Here is a 14,099-nt window from a genome sequence, read left to right on the forward strand (position 1 = left end):
GGCGACCCTCAGCGCCGTGGGGGAGGAGGCTCCGCCTGCCCACAGCCCTCCCCACTGCCACTCGTACCTCCCTAAAAATAACTCGGGCCCGCTGGGGCCAGGAGTAGCCGCCACTGTCCCCCGAGTGGATCCGGGGAGGCGTGTCGAGCCAGGGCCGGAGGAAGCCGGCGGAGCGGCGACGAAGAGGAGGAGGAAGGGGAGTTCCGCCTGCGGGCTGCACCGCACGGCAGCCTAGGGGCGCCGCGACCCTCCTGGCGCGTCCAGCTCCTCGCGCCTGTACCGCGCTCCCGGCCGCCGGGCCCAGCCGAGCGGCCCCCCCGCGGGCCCTGCGCCGCAGCCGCCGCCGCGGTTTGGCTGATTAGCCGCGGGCGGGCGGACGCATCGCGCAGGGCGGAGGCAGCAGCGGCGCTGGGACGGAAGGAGGCCGGCCAGGGTGCGGAGCGGCCCCGGCCCGGCCCCCAGGGGGGAGATGGCGTCCTACGTAGATAACAGCTTCCGCCAGGCGGTAATGAAGAATCCCCCCGAAAGGACCCCCCAGGTGAGAACGCGGCGGCCGCCTGCACTTGGCCGGATTTCTGCCTCGCAGGCTGTCTTCCCCTGTCCCCCCACCTCCTTCCTGACACAGTTCGCCCCTAGCACCCCACCTCTTGCATCAGGACCCCCAACTTCCAAAGGTATCCCACCTCCGAGTCTTTTACTCCACTTATCCTGGTTTTATTTTTCCCTCTCCTTGACATTCTGCTCCTTAACTCTCCCCTCCCCATGACTGACCTTTCCCACTATGTTGCCTGGCCGAGGGACGGAGAGAGAGAGAGAGTGTGTGTGTGTGTGTGTGTGTGTGTGTGTGTGTATTCTCTAGCTTTCCGTCTCCCCAGCCGCCCTCGGTGGCCTCTGAATCTCAGGGGTCTCATCTCCCCTCGGCCAGCGACTCTTGCTCCCTCTGACTCCAGATCTGTTCCCCCCCTTGCAAGTGACCCTTGGAGTTCAGTGGTGTTTGAAAGGTATAGGAGGAAACCTGTACGGTTGTGCTAAAGACAAATCCATGCTGACCTTCTAGTAAAACATTGAGGTGTTTGTATGTTTACTATTTTGCTTTTGTTTTTTAAAGGATACTGCTTTCAATTGAAGGGGAAAAAAGTTGAATAGCTAGGTTAGTGCTTTTAGTTTAAATTGCAGACATAGCTGCAGAGCAGGCATGTTCAAATACACCCTTGGGAAGGGCACCCTGCGGATTCTTTTGGTGTTGCACAACCTTGTCAAAATTAGATAAGTTTGTTAACCTTTATACATTTGTTTACCTGCAGGCTTATTCTTCTCTTACTTGTAGCGGCTGATAGGGTTGGATTTGGTTGTCTCAAGTTTTACTGGAGAGGGGGACATTTTATAAAAATGTGGTAGCTTAATTTTCTCCGCCTTTAGTTGCTGACTGGATAATGACGCATATTCCTAAGCGTTGGGATGGTGACTACAGGAGATCCTGCCTGCCAACCTTCTTAAGACAAATAAGCCCTCCTGATCCTTGGGACCATCAAACATTTAGGATCTAATGCTTGAAAGTGTTGCTTCGCTTGTTAGGTGTTGGATGCCATCTGTTCAAATACAAATGCTCTCCTTCTCTGATGTTGATTATTATTTACTGTGGGGAGAACATAATAAAATAGACTCTTCCCCTGGCTGCCTTTGGACAAGCCCCAAGAATGGCACCTGGTACCGTTTTTGATTTTTCATTTTCCTTGATGGAGCTGTCACATCTGGGAGATCATGGATAGATTGCACATATTTATCAAACGTGTGGAAGATGGCTGTAATTTTACAAGAAAATTTATCTCAGTGTCTCCAGAAAGTTCCCATTCTAAAAGACTATTTTTATCCCAACAAGGAATGTCCTGCTTTGATCTTGTTCTTCTCTTGGTGTTGCACACGCTGCCTCTACTGTGCCTTTCTCATCTATTTGTTTTAAAATTGTCAGTTGGATCAGTCTTCTGCATCTGAAAATGCACATTTCCTGTCTCAGTGTGAAGAAAAAGCAGATTTCAGTGAGATATTTCATTTCCTTTCAAGAATATTGTTTTAAGTGCCAAGTGAAATTACGCATGCTGAGAATATTAGAACCTAGCAAGGCTGGTCAGAAAATGATGTCAGAGGCCTTTGGTGGAAATCAGAGAGGGGGGAAGTGGTGCATTTGGTTGATTAGTTAGAAGAATAACAATGACTAAAACCTGCTATCAGGTTGGGGGGCGGGTCACCAAACAAGACTAGAAGAGACAAAACCTCCACTGTGACTGTGGGCCGACTGTGCCAAATAAATGAACTGTTAAAACTTTCCTGTTCCCCTGACAGTTGTGTAGAATAGCGTAAAAACTGACCCAACACAGAACTTGGTCTGGGCCAGCTACTACTAACCCCACGACATGAAAGCTTTATTGACAGTCGGAAAGCAGCACATTTGCCCTACCAAACCTTCATAGAAAAAGTAAACATAAGGAAACCTACCAAACGTTTCAAACATTCCTAAGTGACAGCCCTATTAACTTTGATGTTCGTTTGGTTATTACTACAAAACCCCACGTTTATTTGTTTTCAAGAGAAAAGTTGTTCGAAATGTGAACGTTTTCCATCGTTACCTGACTGGCCAGGAGTAATCTTCTAAAAATTTGAAATTTACTCAGAAGTTATTAAAAAAAAAGCTTTTGTAGAAGGTACTTTTAATGTTAAGAATGCTTTGTTAATGGAACGCTGGAAGATTTTCCATACAGCCCTGTCTTATAAATGTTTGTGAGTTCGAATTTTATAATATTAGAAAAGCAACCTTGTTAAATAAGCTTGATATCATGAACAGAAGGACAGGAATTAGGAAAGTTTTGCTGTTGTGCTTCCTTCTGTTCCTGAGGATAGACTCGATAAAGGAGTTTGCGTGATTCTCGTTATAGGCAAAAGGAAAAGAATTGGGGAACATATGTAATTTTTTTTCCTGCTGTTCATTTCTATTTGTTTTTTAAAGTCTTGCTGGCCTCATTCATTTCCCAAGCTCCGTGAAAACATAGTTTTGTATTTAGGTCAATCAATTGCCTAGAAGTAATCCTGATGTCATTAGTGTAACCTAAGAAGTTGGCTAGAAGAGAATCTAGGGGTGGGAAGAGTACCAGGAACTTTCATAAATTGGGAGCTTTTCATGTCCACCTGGACAATGGAAACACATTTCAGTTACATCTTTAGAGAGGGGGAATAGTAAGGAGAAATACCAAAAAAATTATCATCTAAGTTTTAGCCAGGTTATACATACTCAGTTTCAAGAGACTCACTATTTCACCTGATATTCTGAGAGGAGGAAAAAAACTAATCCAATGTGTGTCCCATATTGTGTGTCTGGAAACCTGGCTAACTTCTAGTCAATGGGGCATTGTATTCTAAATAACAAACTTCCTTGAAAATAATGAGCCCTGAAAACATTCTACTGATATTTCTCAGTGCACCTCTGTTGAAAAACAGAACTCTTAAGTAATTGCTTTATTTAACTATTTGGTTTTATGTCTTTAATCACTTAAACGAGAAGCTTGGTCACCAAGGCAATTTGGTGAAGTAAAAGATGTAAATAAATTACAAACAGCTTTTATCCCGCAAGGCTTATACAATAAAATGATTTTTCTAAACCATTTTATTAACTTATTGAGTTCAGGCCCTTTGAAATTGCCTCTGCAGAGTGTTTCAATGCATACCATTTTCAGTTTTTCAGCTGAAACATCTATTGCAAAATTGTTTCCTCTCTTTAAAGACCTAATGTAATGCATTTTTAGCTAGTCGTTAAAGTTACTTTAAAAAATGTTATGTGTAAAACAACCCCCACCCCGTCTCCTCCTAGTTAATAATCTTACTTTTTTTTGGGCTATTCCAACTTTTGATATAGGTACTAACCCATTGATGTGTTATAAAGAATACAGGACTTAATTCATTGCGAAGTCACTTGGTAGAATTCATCTTGAGTCATAATGAGAGGGCTGAAAAAAAAACTTTAGCTCAGAGAACTGTAAATTATGAGAAACGGCACGAAAGAGTATCTCTGACAAATATTTAACTTTCAAATCTAATGGAAGAATTGTGTCTGTTATAGTTAAATTTTCCATTTGAGTTTCTTTTTACCATTGTTTATAAGCAGACTCATTTTGTCAGCTTATACTGTCATTATATTGTAGCCCATTTTGGGGCTCTAGTAATATTTGTTTCTCAAATAGTTTTTGTTCATAGAATACAACTAAACTATCTGTATGCGATTTAAAAAGCATGTCTCATAAAGAAATGATTGGCCACAAGCAGTTAGATTTCATAACAATGACATTTGAATTTCTTGGTACAGAAATACATTTGTAACTGAAATATTAACTTCAAACTCTACTGGTATGTGACTTTGAACAAATGAGGACTTAAATTTATGATACAAATATTAACATTCCTTGCAATATTGATAGAACCTTAGTTGCCTTCAAATAACCCTTTAAACATTTAGCAATTAACAGTTCCATAATTAGCTTTGCATATCTTGGCTGAGGTTCAAAATGAAAATGTCTCCAACTGCAATGCTGTATGCAGATACTGGTTTAATGCAGTCGCAGTCATTCCCAAATGCTGGAATTTCACAGAACTTTCTTTTTTTTTTAAGGAGAAGATGACCACCTTGGTTTTTCTCTGAAGAAGGAACATAAAATAAAAACAAAACTAGTTATAACTTCTTATCACTATCATTTAATCTCACTGTTTTTAAGAAAGGAAGGATGCAGTGTTACTCTAAAGCTCAGTTTTGAAAGAAAATATTGTTTGCGTCATAAGAAAATTCACTGCATTTTTTCATTTAAATTTTACTTTGGACCTAAAAAAAACTTATTTGGGTAGATTTTGGATGATTTAAGGAATCACAATAAGGTCTTTCTTTGGTGATATTTGATGAGATGGGGTGCTTTCAGGATGGTATGGTGATAGACAACGTTTGGTAAGAGAGTGAGATATATATATTTGGAATAGGGTCTTGCTTCGTTGCCCATGCTCACTGCAGCCTCTATCTCCCAGGCTCAAATGATCCTCCTGCCTCAGCCTTGAGTAGCTGGGTCTACAGGCTTATGTCACTGTGGCTGGCTAATTTTAAAAACTTTTTGTAGAGATGAGGGTCTCGCTTTGTTGCCTAGACTGGTCATGAAGTCCTGGGCAGAAGTGATCCTCCTGCTTCAGCCTCCCAAAGTGCTGGGATTACAGGTGTGAACCACTGCATCTGGTCCATTGGTGATAATTTGAAATTTAAGTTACATAAAATCGTAATGGGATGCACCTCAAATATAAATGGACTATCCAAAATAGTGATATGATAACCTTCTAGAAATAAAAACTCTCGATTTTGCTTGATTCATATGAAAACTTAATGAGAAAAAAATTATTCCTTCTTTGTAAATTTTATATGGAAGTAACTTTGGCCAGGAGTGGTGACACATACCTGTAATCCCAGCACTTTGGGAGGCTGAGGTGGGAGGATCTCTTGAAGCCCAGGTGTTCAAGACCAGTCTGGGCATCGTAGCAAGGCCCCGTTTCTATTTAAAAAAAAGGTAAATTTGATTTAGACTTAGGAGATAGGGAAACCACTGAAAATCATTGGTCCTTGATAATCTGTATTTTATGGGGTATTCCTTCTCTTCACTCCATTTTTGGTAACAATTTCCTCGTCGGTAAAATGGATAATAGCTTTCTGAGGTTTTGTGGATTAAGTGAAAGTACATTATTTAGTGTAATGCCTAATGTTAGTCCTCTTTATAGCATATTTTATACAATTTCTATTATTTAACAGGCCTTGGGAATTCAAAGATGAAATGCGTGTCCCTCAAGTAACTCACTAATCTATTGTTATCTTATAAGTAGGTTGTAATTCATTAGTGCTATAACAGCTATCCTATGGCAGCACTGAAGAGGATATGGACTCCCTAGATGAATATGTATTGACTTGTAGGGGAGTAAGAATTCACCTACCAGTGAACTAGCGGACATGAAGTGGTATTCCAGATTGACCTACTGTCATATGAGTAGCACACCTGGTAAGACAACATGTGTAGATCTTTGTTCAGTGTGCTGGGAACCAGGGGACTGAGGAGGGGATGAGGAATGATTACTGGCATTTAGAAGCTCGTGATTTGTGAGGGTAGTGAGGAGACCAAGAGTTCTATTAAAGACTGATGTTCATTTTCCTGGCTTGAGATGGTTGGGAGGCTGAATTACACAATGGTAATGGATTAGAAATATTGCAGGAGTAGAATCTGCTGGACAGGCTGGCTGAATGTGTGCACATTTTAGATCTCGTTATATTAAAACTGTGCTTGAATTATACCAGTGCAGCCTAATTATGCACAGGATGATCATGGATATTTCATAGTTCATAGGAAAAAAATCCAAGTTGTTGAATATAGTTTTCTTGATTTTTAAGATTGCTCACACTATTTTTTTTCCCTTAAACATTAATATCTTCTACTACATATACGTTCTGGGAATCTAGTTTGAAATATCTGGTTAATCATATAGTTAAACTAGTCCAGGTGCTGTGGCTCATGCCTCTAATCCTGGCACTTTAGGAGGCCGAGGTGGGTGGATCACTTGAGGTCAGGAGTTAAACACCAACCTGGCCAACATAATGAAACCCCGTCTCTACTAAAAATACAAAAAATTAGCCAGGCGCCTATATTCCCAGCAACTCGGAGAGATGGAGGCAGGAGAATCACTTGAACCCGGGAGGCAGAGGTTGCAGTGAGCCGAGATTGTGCCATTGCACTCCAGCCTGGGTAACCAAAGCAAAACCCCGTCTCAAAAAAACAAACAAAAAAACAAAACCCAAAACACCATCATATAGTTATACTAAATATATTTCTTAATCTGTAATGATAATGTGATTTCCAAGCATTTCATCATTTGGAAGAGCTGGAGAACTTCTGAATTTAAGCAGGCAAAAATGAACTTATTTATATAAAAACTCAAAATTGACTTGTGATGACACAATGTAATGATGGCATTGAGTCTTTGAGAACAGTTTCTTACTCTATACCATTTTTTGTTTAGATAAATTAATTGATGTTGGTAAATTAGGAGGAGAAGCAATTTGTAGTACATATAATTGATCTTTTGTAGCTTTATCAGAGCTAGAATATATATATTTTTTATGTATTTATATAGTTAAAACTATGTTCAAGTGATTATGTCAGTCATTGTAGGAAGAAAAATAAGCTTATTGCCACATTATTTTGACTTTTGGAATTTTTATCTTTTCAGGAAAAAAAAAAACCACCCTGTTTTCACATGCAAAATCGCCACCACCTACTGAATTTTAGGAAGTGTGTGTTTCTTGTTATATTCAGCTGTTTCCTTTTTTCCTCCAGTCTGTGAAAGAATTTACCCTTGGTGCGGTGGTGGTAGGGTTATTGGTTTTTGTGGAGGGAACAGCTTGGTCCTTGGATTTTAAGTTGTCCTGGCTCCACCTTTTCTGTGCTTTCATATCCATTATGTGTAAGAAGTGTTTTGGGAGAGTTAGTGTCAGTGACTTGAAGAGGAACTTTGTTTTGTCATTGGAACTAAACTCATCTTCCTCTGGCTGTTGTTTCTCATTGTTTGCCTTCCACAGGTTGAAAGTAATGGACTGTGGAGCTTTCAAATTAAAATAAGTGGATAAAAATGTACATTTCGCTGCCATTTGCAGTTTAGTTGACAAACCGACACAGTGTAATATCTGCCTCTTGGCACCTTTCTGTTCTTCTCTAGCTCATGGTATTTGTTTTCACCCAACATAAAAACTAAGTAGAAAGGTAGAGAACACTGAACAAGAATTAATCATTAGGTCATTCTGGGGAGGCCTGATAGTAACTTTCTTAGAAGCTAACAATCAGTGGATCTGAGAGGTTTATGGTACTATGGTGATTATCTGATTTCTCCTGAATATTCATTCTGGAGTTAAGACTCATTATCTTTTAAAATGTATTTTATTTTTTAATGACCAGTCTTCTGTGGAATCATTATCTTTCTTAAACTTTTTAGCTTGAGCTAAATGTAGATTCACATACAATTGTAGGAAATAATGGGGAGAGATCCTGTGTACCCTTTACGCGGTTTCTCCCATTAGTAATAGCTTATAAAACTGTAGTGTAATATCACAATCAGGATATTGATATCAATGCAATCAAGAAACAAAGCAATTCCAGCACCACAAATGGTTCTTGTTGGACTTTTGTAGCCATAGTCACTCCCCCACCCCACCTCTGGGGATCACTAATCTGTTCCATTTCTGTAACTTTGTCATTTCAAAAGTGTTATTAATTAGAATCGTACAATATATGGCCTTTGGAGATTGACTCCCCTCCCCCTGCACAGCATCACTAAGGCTCATTACCTTTTGGTTAAAATGAATTTCTGTTGTTGTTAGTGAATAGGTTGGCCTTGTGCTTCTAAAATACCAATAATGTCTGAGGATTGGGGGGTTGGTGGTAAAAGGTGAGATGCGTTTAATAGTGACAATGAAGAGAAAGTTCTGTGATAATGTGTATAAATATAGAGCAAAGAGCATAAGGTCTTGGATGAGCAAGAGTTGTGATGGCATACCACATTTGGGAGATTTTGATATATGTATTTCCTTTTCATAATTTTTTTTGTCATAATGGAAGTAGTAAGGTTAGCCTTAGCCTTCATATTCTGCAATTGAAATTTAAAAAATAAAATCAGAAGGAAGTCTAACGACTGTATATACAAAAGGGAGTCCCAGTGGCCAAATTTGGGACAATTTGAGAAGCAAATCATGACAGCAATGGATTATAACCCCTAGGGAAGAAAATATCTGTGAGCCCATACTGATATAAGTAAGTAGTTGAATAACTAAGTAAAAGCAGGAGAAGAGACACCTCTTTGTTATAGTAGAATTCTAATTAGAAATGAAGGAATGATGAAAATAGAAAATCACCAGCAGGCAAACACCATAGTAGCAATTGTTACAGGCAAGAATCATCAATGGATGCCAAAATTAGTGGGTGAAGGTATGATGAAAAATATCATCATAGATCAATATCATCAGGATATTTGCGTAGTCTCAAAATATCTCCCCCACAAAATTAATTAAGAAGGAAAAAATCAATACTTAATAGTGAAGAAAACTGGTGATATCAAATTAACCAGATCATCAAAGTTAATATCATTAGTAATAAGACATGTCAACATCATGTGTCTCCTGATATAATGTATTGAGAAAGAGACATCTCTGGTATTCTTAACTAAAAATCAACCTACATGGAGCAAGTATCAGACAAATTTAAGGATATTTTACAAAATAACTGGCCAGTATTCCCTGAAAGTATTGAGGGTGTGGAAGATGAAGAAATGCCCAAGAACTGCTACACATTGGAAGAAACTAAGGACACGTTATAACCAAATGCAATGTAGGATTCTGGAATTGATCCTGGACAAGAACAACAACAACAACAACAACAAAAAATTATTAGGATGACTGATGAAATTTGAGTATTTAGATAACTTTACCACAATTATTGTAGATGCTAAGTTACGGGAAGCTGGGTAAACGGGATCTTTGACTTGTTTTTTAAATAACCTTTATTACTCTAAAATTATTAAAAAATGAAAAAAGGAAGCATAGCTTTTGAAGTTTTTTTTTGTGAACCTGAAAAGGGGATACCAAATTATTACTTTTTAAAAAATCTTTTAGGCTGGGCATGGTGGCTCACTCCTGTAATCCCTGCGCTTGGGAAGACTGAGGCGGGTGGATCACCTGAAGTCGGGAGTTCGAGATGAGCCTGGCCAACATGGCGAAACCCCTTCTCTACTAAATATACAAAAAATTAGCCGGGAGTGGTGGTGCATGCTTCTAATTCCAGCTACTTGGGAGGCTGAGGCAAGAGAATCACTTGAACCCAGGAGGTGGAGGTTGCAGTGAGCTGAGATTGCACCATTGCCCTCTAGCCTGGGTGACGGATGAGACTCCGTCTCAAAAAAAAAAAAAAAAAAAAAAAGTATCTTTTTTTTCCTGTTTAATAATTTACTCTTAATGAAGAGCCTAGTACCTTTTAAGTGAATATTTTGTATGTATTGAACCACTAGTAAAATGGTTGAGGCAGTATTTTTATTAGTTGGAGAAACTTGAAAGCACACATGCACATAATAGCTAATAAATAAATGGATGAGAAGAGATAAAATAGTAACTTTTATTTTATTTTATTTTATTTATTTTTGCAACAGGATCTCACTGTGTCACCCAGGCTGGAGTGCAGTGACATGATCATGGCTCGCTGCAGCCTTGTCCTGGGCTCAAGGATCCTCCCACCTTAGGCTCCTGAGTAGCTGGGACCGCAGGCATGCACCATCATACCTGGCTAATTTTTTTTTTTTTTTTTTGAGATGTAGAGTGCAGTGGCGCGATCTCAGCCATTCCGAACAACCTCCACCTGCTGGGTTCAAGTGATTCTCCTGCCTCAGCCTCCTAAGTAGCTGGGATTACAGGTGCACACCACCATGCCCAGCTAATTTTTGTATTTTTAGTAGAGACAGGGTTTCACCATGTTGGTCAGGTTGGTCTCAAACTCCTGACCTCGTGATACGCCCACCGCAGCCTCCCAAAGTGCTGGGATTACAGGCATGAGTCACTGTGCCCGGCCTAATTTTTGCATTTTTTTGGATCTGTGTCTTGCTATTTAGCCCAGGCTGGTCTTGAACTCCTGGGCTCAAGCGATCTTCCCCTCTCGGCCTCCCAAAGTGCTGGGATTATAGGTGTGAGCCACCTTGCTTGGCCAGAATTTTAACAATTTATTCACCTTTATTCCTACCTGAATTTTGTTGATATTCCCAAGATGGAGTGTATTTTATCAGTGTTTAATGTTTCATGATTCTGAATTTAAGTAAATTACAATATTTGGCATAAGAAAAATTGGGAAATAGAATATTCCATGTATGTTAAGCAAAATAGAAAAATTGTGGTAGTAGCTTAAGGAAGTCAATCCCAATGAAATTTAAATAGTAGATTCTCTCTTCCCCACTTTTTTCTTTCCTATGACCTTAAAAATTCTTTAAATTGTTACTTTTGATAGGAGTGAGGGGGTGGAAGGGGAGGGAAGGGAATGAATGGCAAGGGTGTGTTTAAAAAGTCTAGTCAGAGGCACTGTTATAGCTATGGATAATAGTGTTATCTAAGCTAAGTATATTGAATACTTTCATCTAGATGTCTTAAAAGGACTTTAGTAGGATATAAAAATAAAAAGGAATTTTTAAAATCAAATTAAGGCAAAGAATCTCTACACATTTTCCTCCTTGTATCTATGCCTTTACATTTAGGTTATAAAGTCAGCCCCCCTCCCCAATCCCGTGGATTAGCCAACTGTCTTTCCTTTTTTAATTTTTTGGTGGTAAGTACTGGAGAATGAATGTTGTTTTTAATATTATGTATTTTTTTCATAACTGAAATTGGCATTAGAAGATTGGATTAAAAAACATGAGACCTAACGTTTTAGATAATTGTAAATATAGTGTAAGCAGGAAGATATTTACTGTTTTCAATAATAGAGACATAAATCACTTGTTTTCTGTATTTTAAGAAACTTTTGCTGGTATTTGATATTTTAAATAATAAGTTGCATTTGAGGGCACAAATGAAAAATAAAAGAGCAGGCCAGGTTTTGAAGTAACTAGTTGTATAAAATAAAATGAAAAATGTGTAAACATACAGGTGTGGACTAAACCTATTTGACATTCATCCATGTATTCATATAGAAACTATTTGAATTCTGCAAAGCAATAAGCTTCTGATTTTTTTTTCCTCTAAGCTACTTCATGCATTCTTACAAACTCCATTTCCTTTTAAACACAGTCAAATTTATTAGAATATTTGGTCAAATTGTTAAAAGTATTTCTCTGCTACCTGACTTCAAACTATACTACAAGGCTACAGTAACCAAAACAGCATGGTACTGGTACAAAAACAGACACATAGACCAATGGAACAGAATAGTGATCTCAGAAATAAGACCACACATCTACAAACATCTGATCTTTGACAAACCTGACACAAAAACAAGCAATGGGGAGAGGATTCCCTATTTAATAAATGGTGCTGGGAAAACTGGCTAGCCATATGCAGAAAATTGAAACTGGACCCCTTTCTTACACCTTATACAAAAATTAACTCAAGATGGATTATTAGGCCGGGCGCGGTGGCTCACGCTTGTAATCCCAGCACTTTGGGAGGCCGAGGCGGGCGGATCATGAGGTCAGGAGATCAAGACCACGGTGAAACCCCGTCTCTACTAAAAATACAAAAAAATTAGCCGGGCGTGGTGGCAGGCGCCTGTAGTCCCAGCTACTCGGAGAGGCTGAGGCAGGAGAATGGCGTGAACCCGGGAGGCGGAGCTTGCAGTGAGCTGAGATTGCACCACTGAACTCCAGCCTGGGCGACAGAGTGAGACTCCGTCTCAAAAAAAAAAAAAAAAAAAAAAAAAAAAGATGGATTAAAGACTTAAATGTAAAACCCACAACTATAAAAACCCTAGAAGAAAATCTAGGCAATACCATTCAGGACATAGGCACGGGCAAAGATTTTATGATGAAAACATCAAAAGCAATTGCAGCAAAAGCAACAATTGACAAATGGGATCTAATTAAACTAAAGAGCCTCTGCACAGCAAAAGAAACTATCATCAGAGTGAGCAGACAACCTATAGAATGGAGAAAATTTTTGCAATCTAGCCATCTGACAGAGGCCTAATATTCACAATCTACAAGGAACTTAAACAAATTTAGAAGAAAAAAACAATCCCTTCAAAAAGTGGGCAAAGGACATGAACAGACACTTCTCAAAAGAACACATTCATTGCAGCCAACAAACATGGAAAAAAAGCTCAACATCACTGAGGATTAGAGAAATGCAAATCAAAACCACAGTGAGATACCATCTCACACCAGTCAGATGGCAGTTATTAAAAAGTCAGGAAACAACAGATGCTGGTGAGGCTGTGGAGAAATAGGAATGTGTTTGTGGAAGTATTTTGTGGAAGACGGTGTGGTGATTCCTCAAAGACCTAGAACCAGAAATAGAATTTGACCCAGCAATCCCATTACTGGGTATATACCCAAAGGAATATAAATGATTCTGTTATAAAGACACATGGAAGCATATGTTCATTGCAGCACTATCACAATAGCAAAGACATGGAATCAACCCAAATGTCCATCGCTGATAGACCGGATAAAGAAAATGTGGTACATGTACACCATAGAATACTCTGCAGGCTGTGAGATCATGTCCTTTGCAGGGACATGGATGGAGCTGGAAGCCATTATCCTCAGTAAACTAACACAAGAACAGAAAACCACACACTGCGTGTTCTCACTTGTAAGTGGGAAGGAAGCTGAACAATGAGAACACATGGACACAGGGAGGGGAGCAACACACACTGCGGCCTGTCAGTGTTGGGGGAGGGAGAGCATCAGGAAAAACAGCTAATGCATGCTGGGCTTAATAACTAGGTGATGGTTTGATGGGTGCAGTAAACCACCATGGCACACTTTTACCTATAACAAGCCTGCACATTCTGCACATGTGTCCTGGAGCTTAAAAATAACAAAAGTATTTATCTAAGTTGTATCTTTTAGTTATTGTATTGAAAAACGGCTTCATCAAATTTATACATTTCTGAATGACTAGAAATGAGTTTTAAAAACTCGTGAGTTTAAAAAACTTGAAACATAGTATCATAAAATGCCAAGGGTTGAAATAAGGAGGAATGTTTCTAATCTTCATTCATATCTGATCCCCATCCTGTTTTTGTGTTGCTGTGAGAAATTGAAGCGCAAGCTTTAGGGCAAACATTTTCTGTGTGTCTGTTGCTTGGATTTGGGATACCACAAGCTTCGTTTAGAATCAGTGTGCTTAGAGACCCAAAAGTTCTTTATTCCCATATGTGGACCTCCTAACCTAATTGTCATCTGAGACTTAAGTTGGAATGGGTGAGAATTCCTATCTTGATTCTGTTTTCTCTGGTGTGGTTTAAATCTACATCCCATAGTTAGAGAAAACTCTGTGGGAGGCAACATGCTAA

At 39.4% G+C, this 14,099-nt stretch overlaps 1 protein-coding gene across 5 annotated transcripts in view; it reads left to right on the top strand.

Annotated features, from left to right (window-relative positions):
• The first annotated feature begins 279 nt into the window (after window positions 1-279).
• The window catches only part of RAPGEF2 (Rap guanine nucleotide exchange factor 2), a 257,003-nt gene continuing 243,183 nt past the window's right edge, over window positions 280-14,099 (top strand). For 2 of the 5 annotated variants that reach the window (XM_012508235.2, XM_030816277.1), the window contains exon 1: window positions 280-538. In XM_012508235.2, coding sequence (XP_012363689.2) covers window positions 470-538 — 69 coding nt within the window. In that variant the 5' untranslated portion in view covers window positions 280-469. The remainder of the gene's footprint in view (window positions 539-14,099) is intronic. The other 3 variants (XM_030816279.1, XM_030816281.1, XM_030816278.1) reach the window with 2 other exon arrangements.

The sequence above is a fragment of the Nomascus leucogenys genome, chromosome 7b (genome assembly GCF_006542625.1).
Source record: "Nomascus leucogenys isolate Asia chromosome 7b, Asia_NLE_v1, whole genome shotgun sequence".
NCBI classification, from domain to species: Eukaryota; Metazoa; Chordata; class Mammalia; order Primates; family Hylobatidae; genus Nomascus; species Nomascus leucogenys.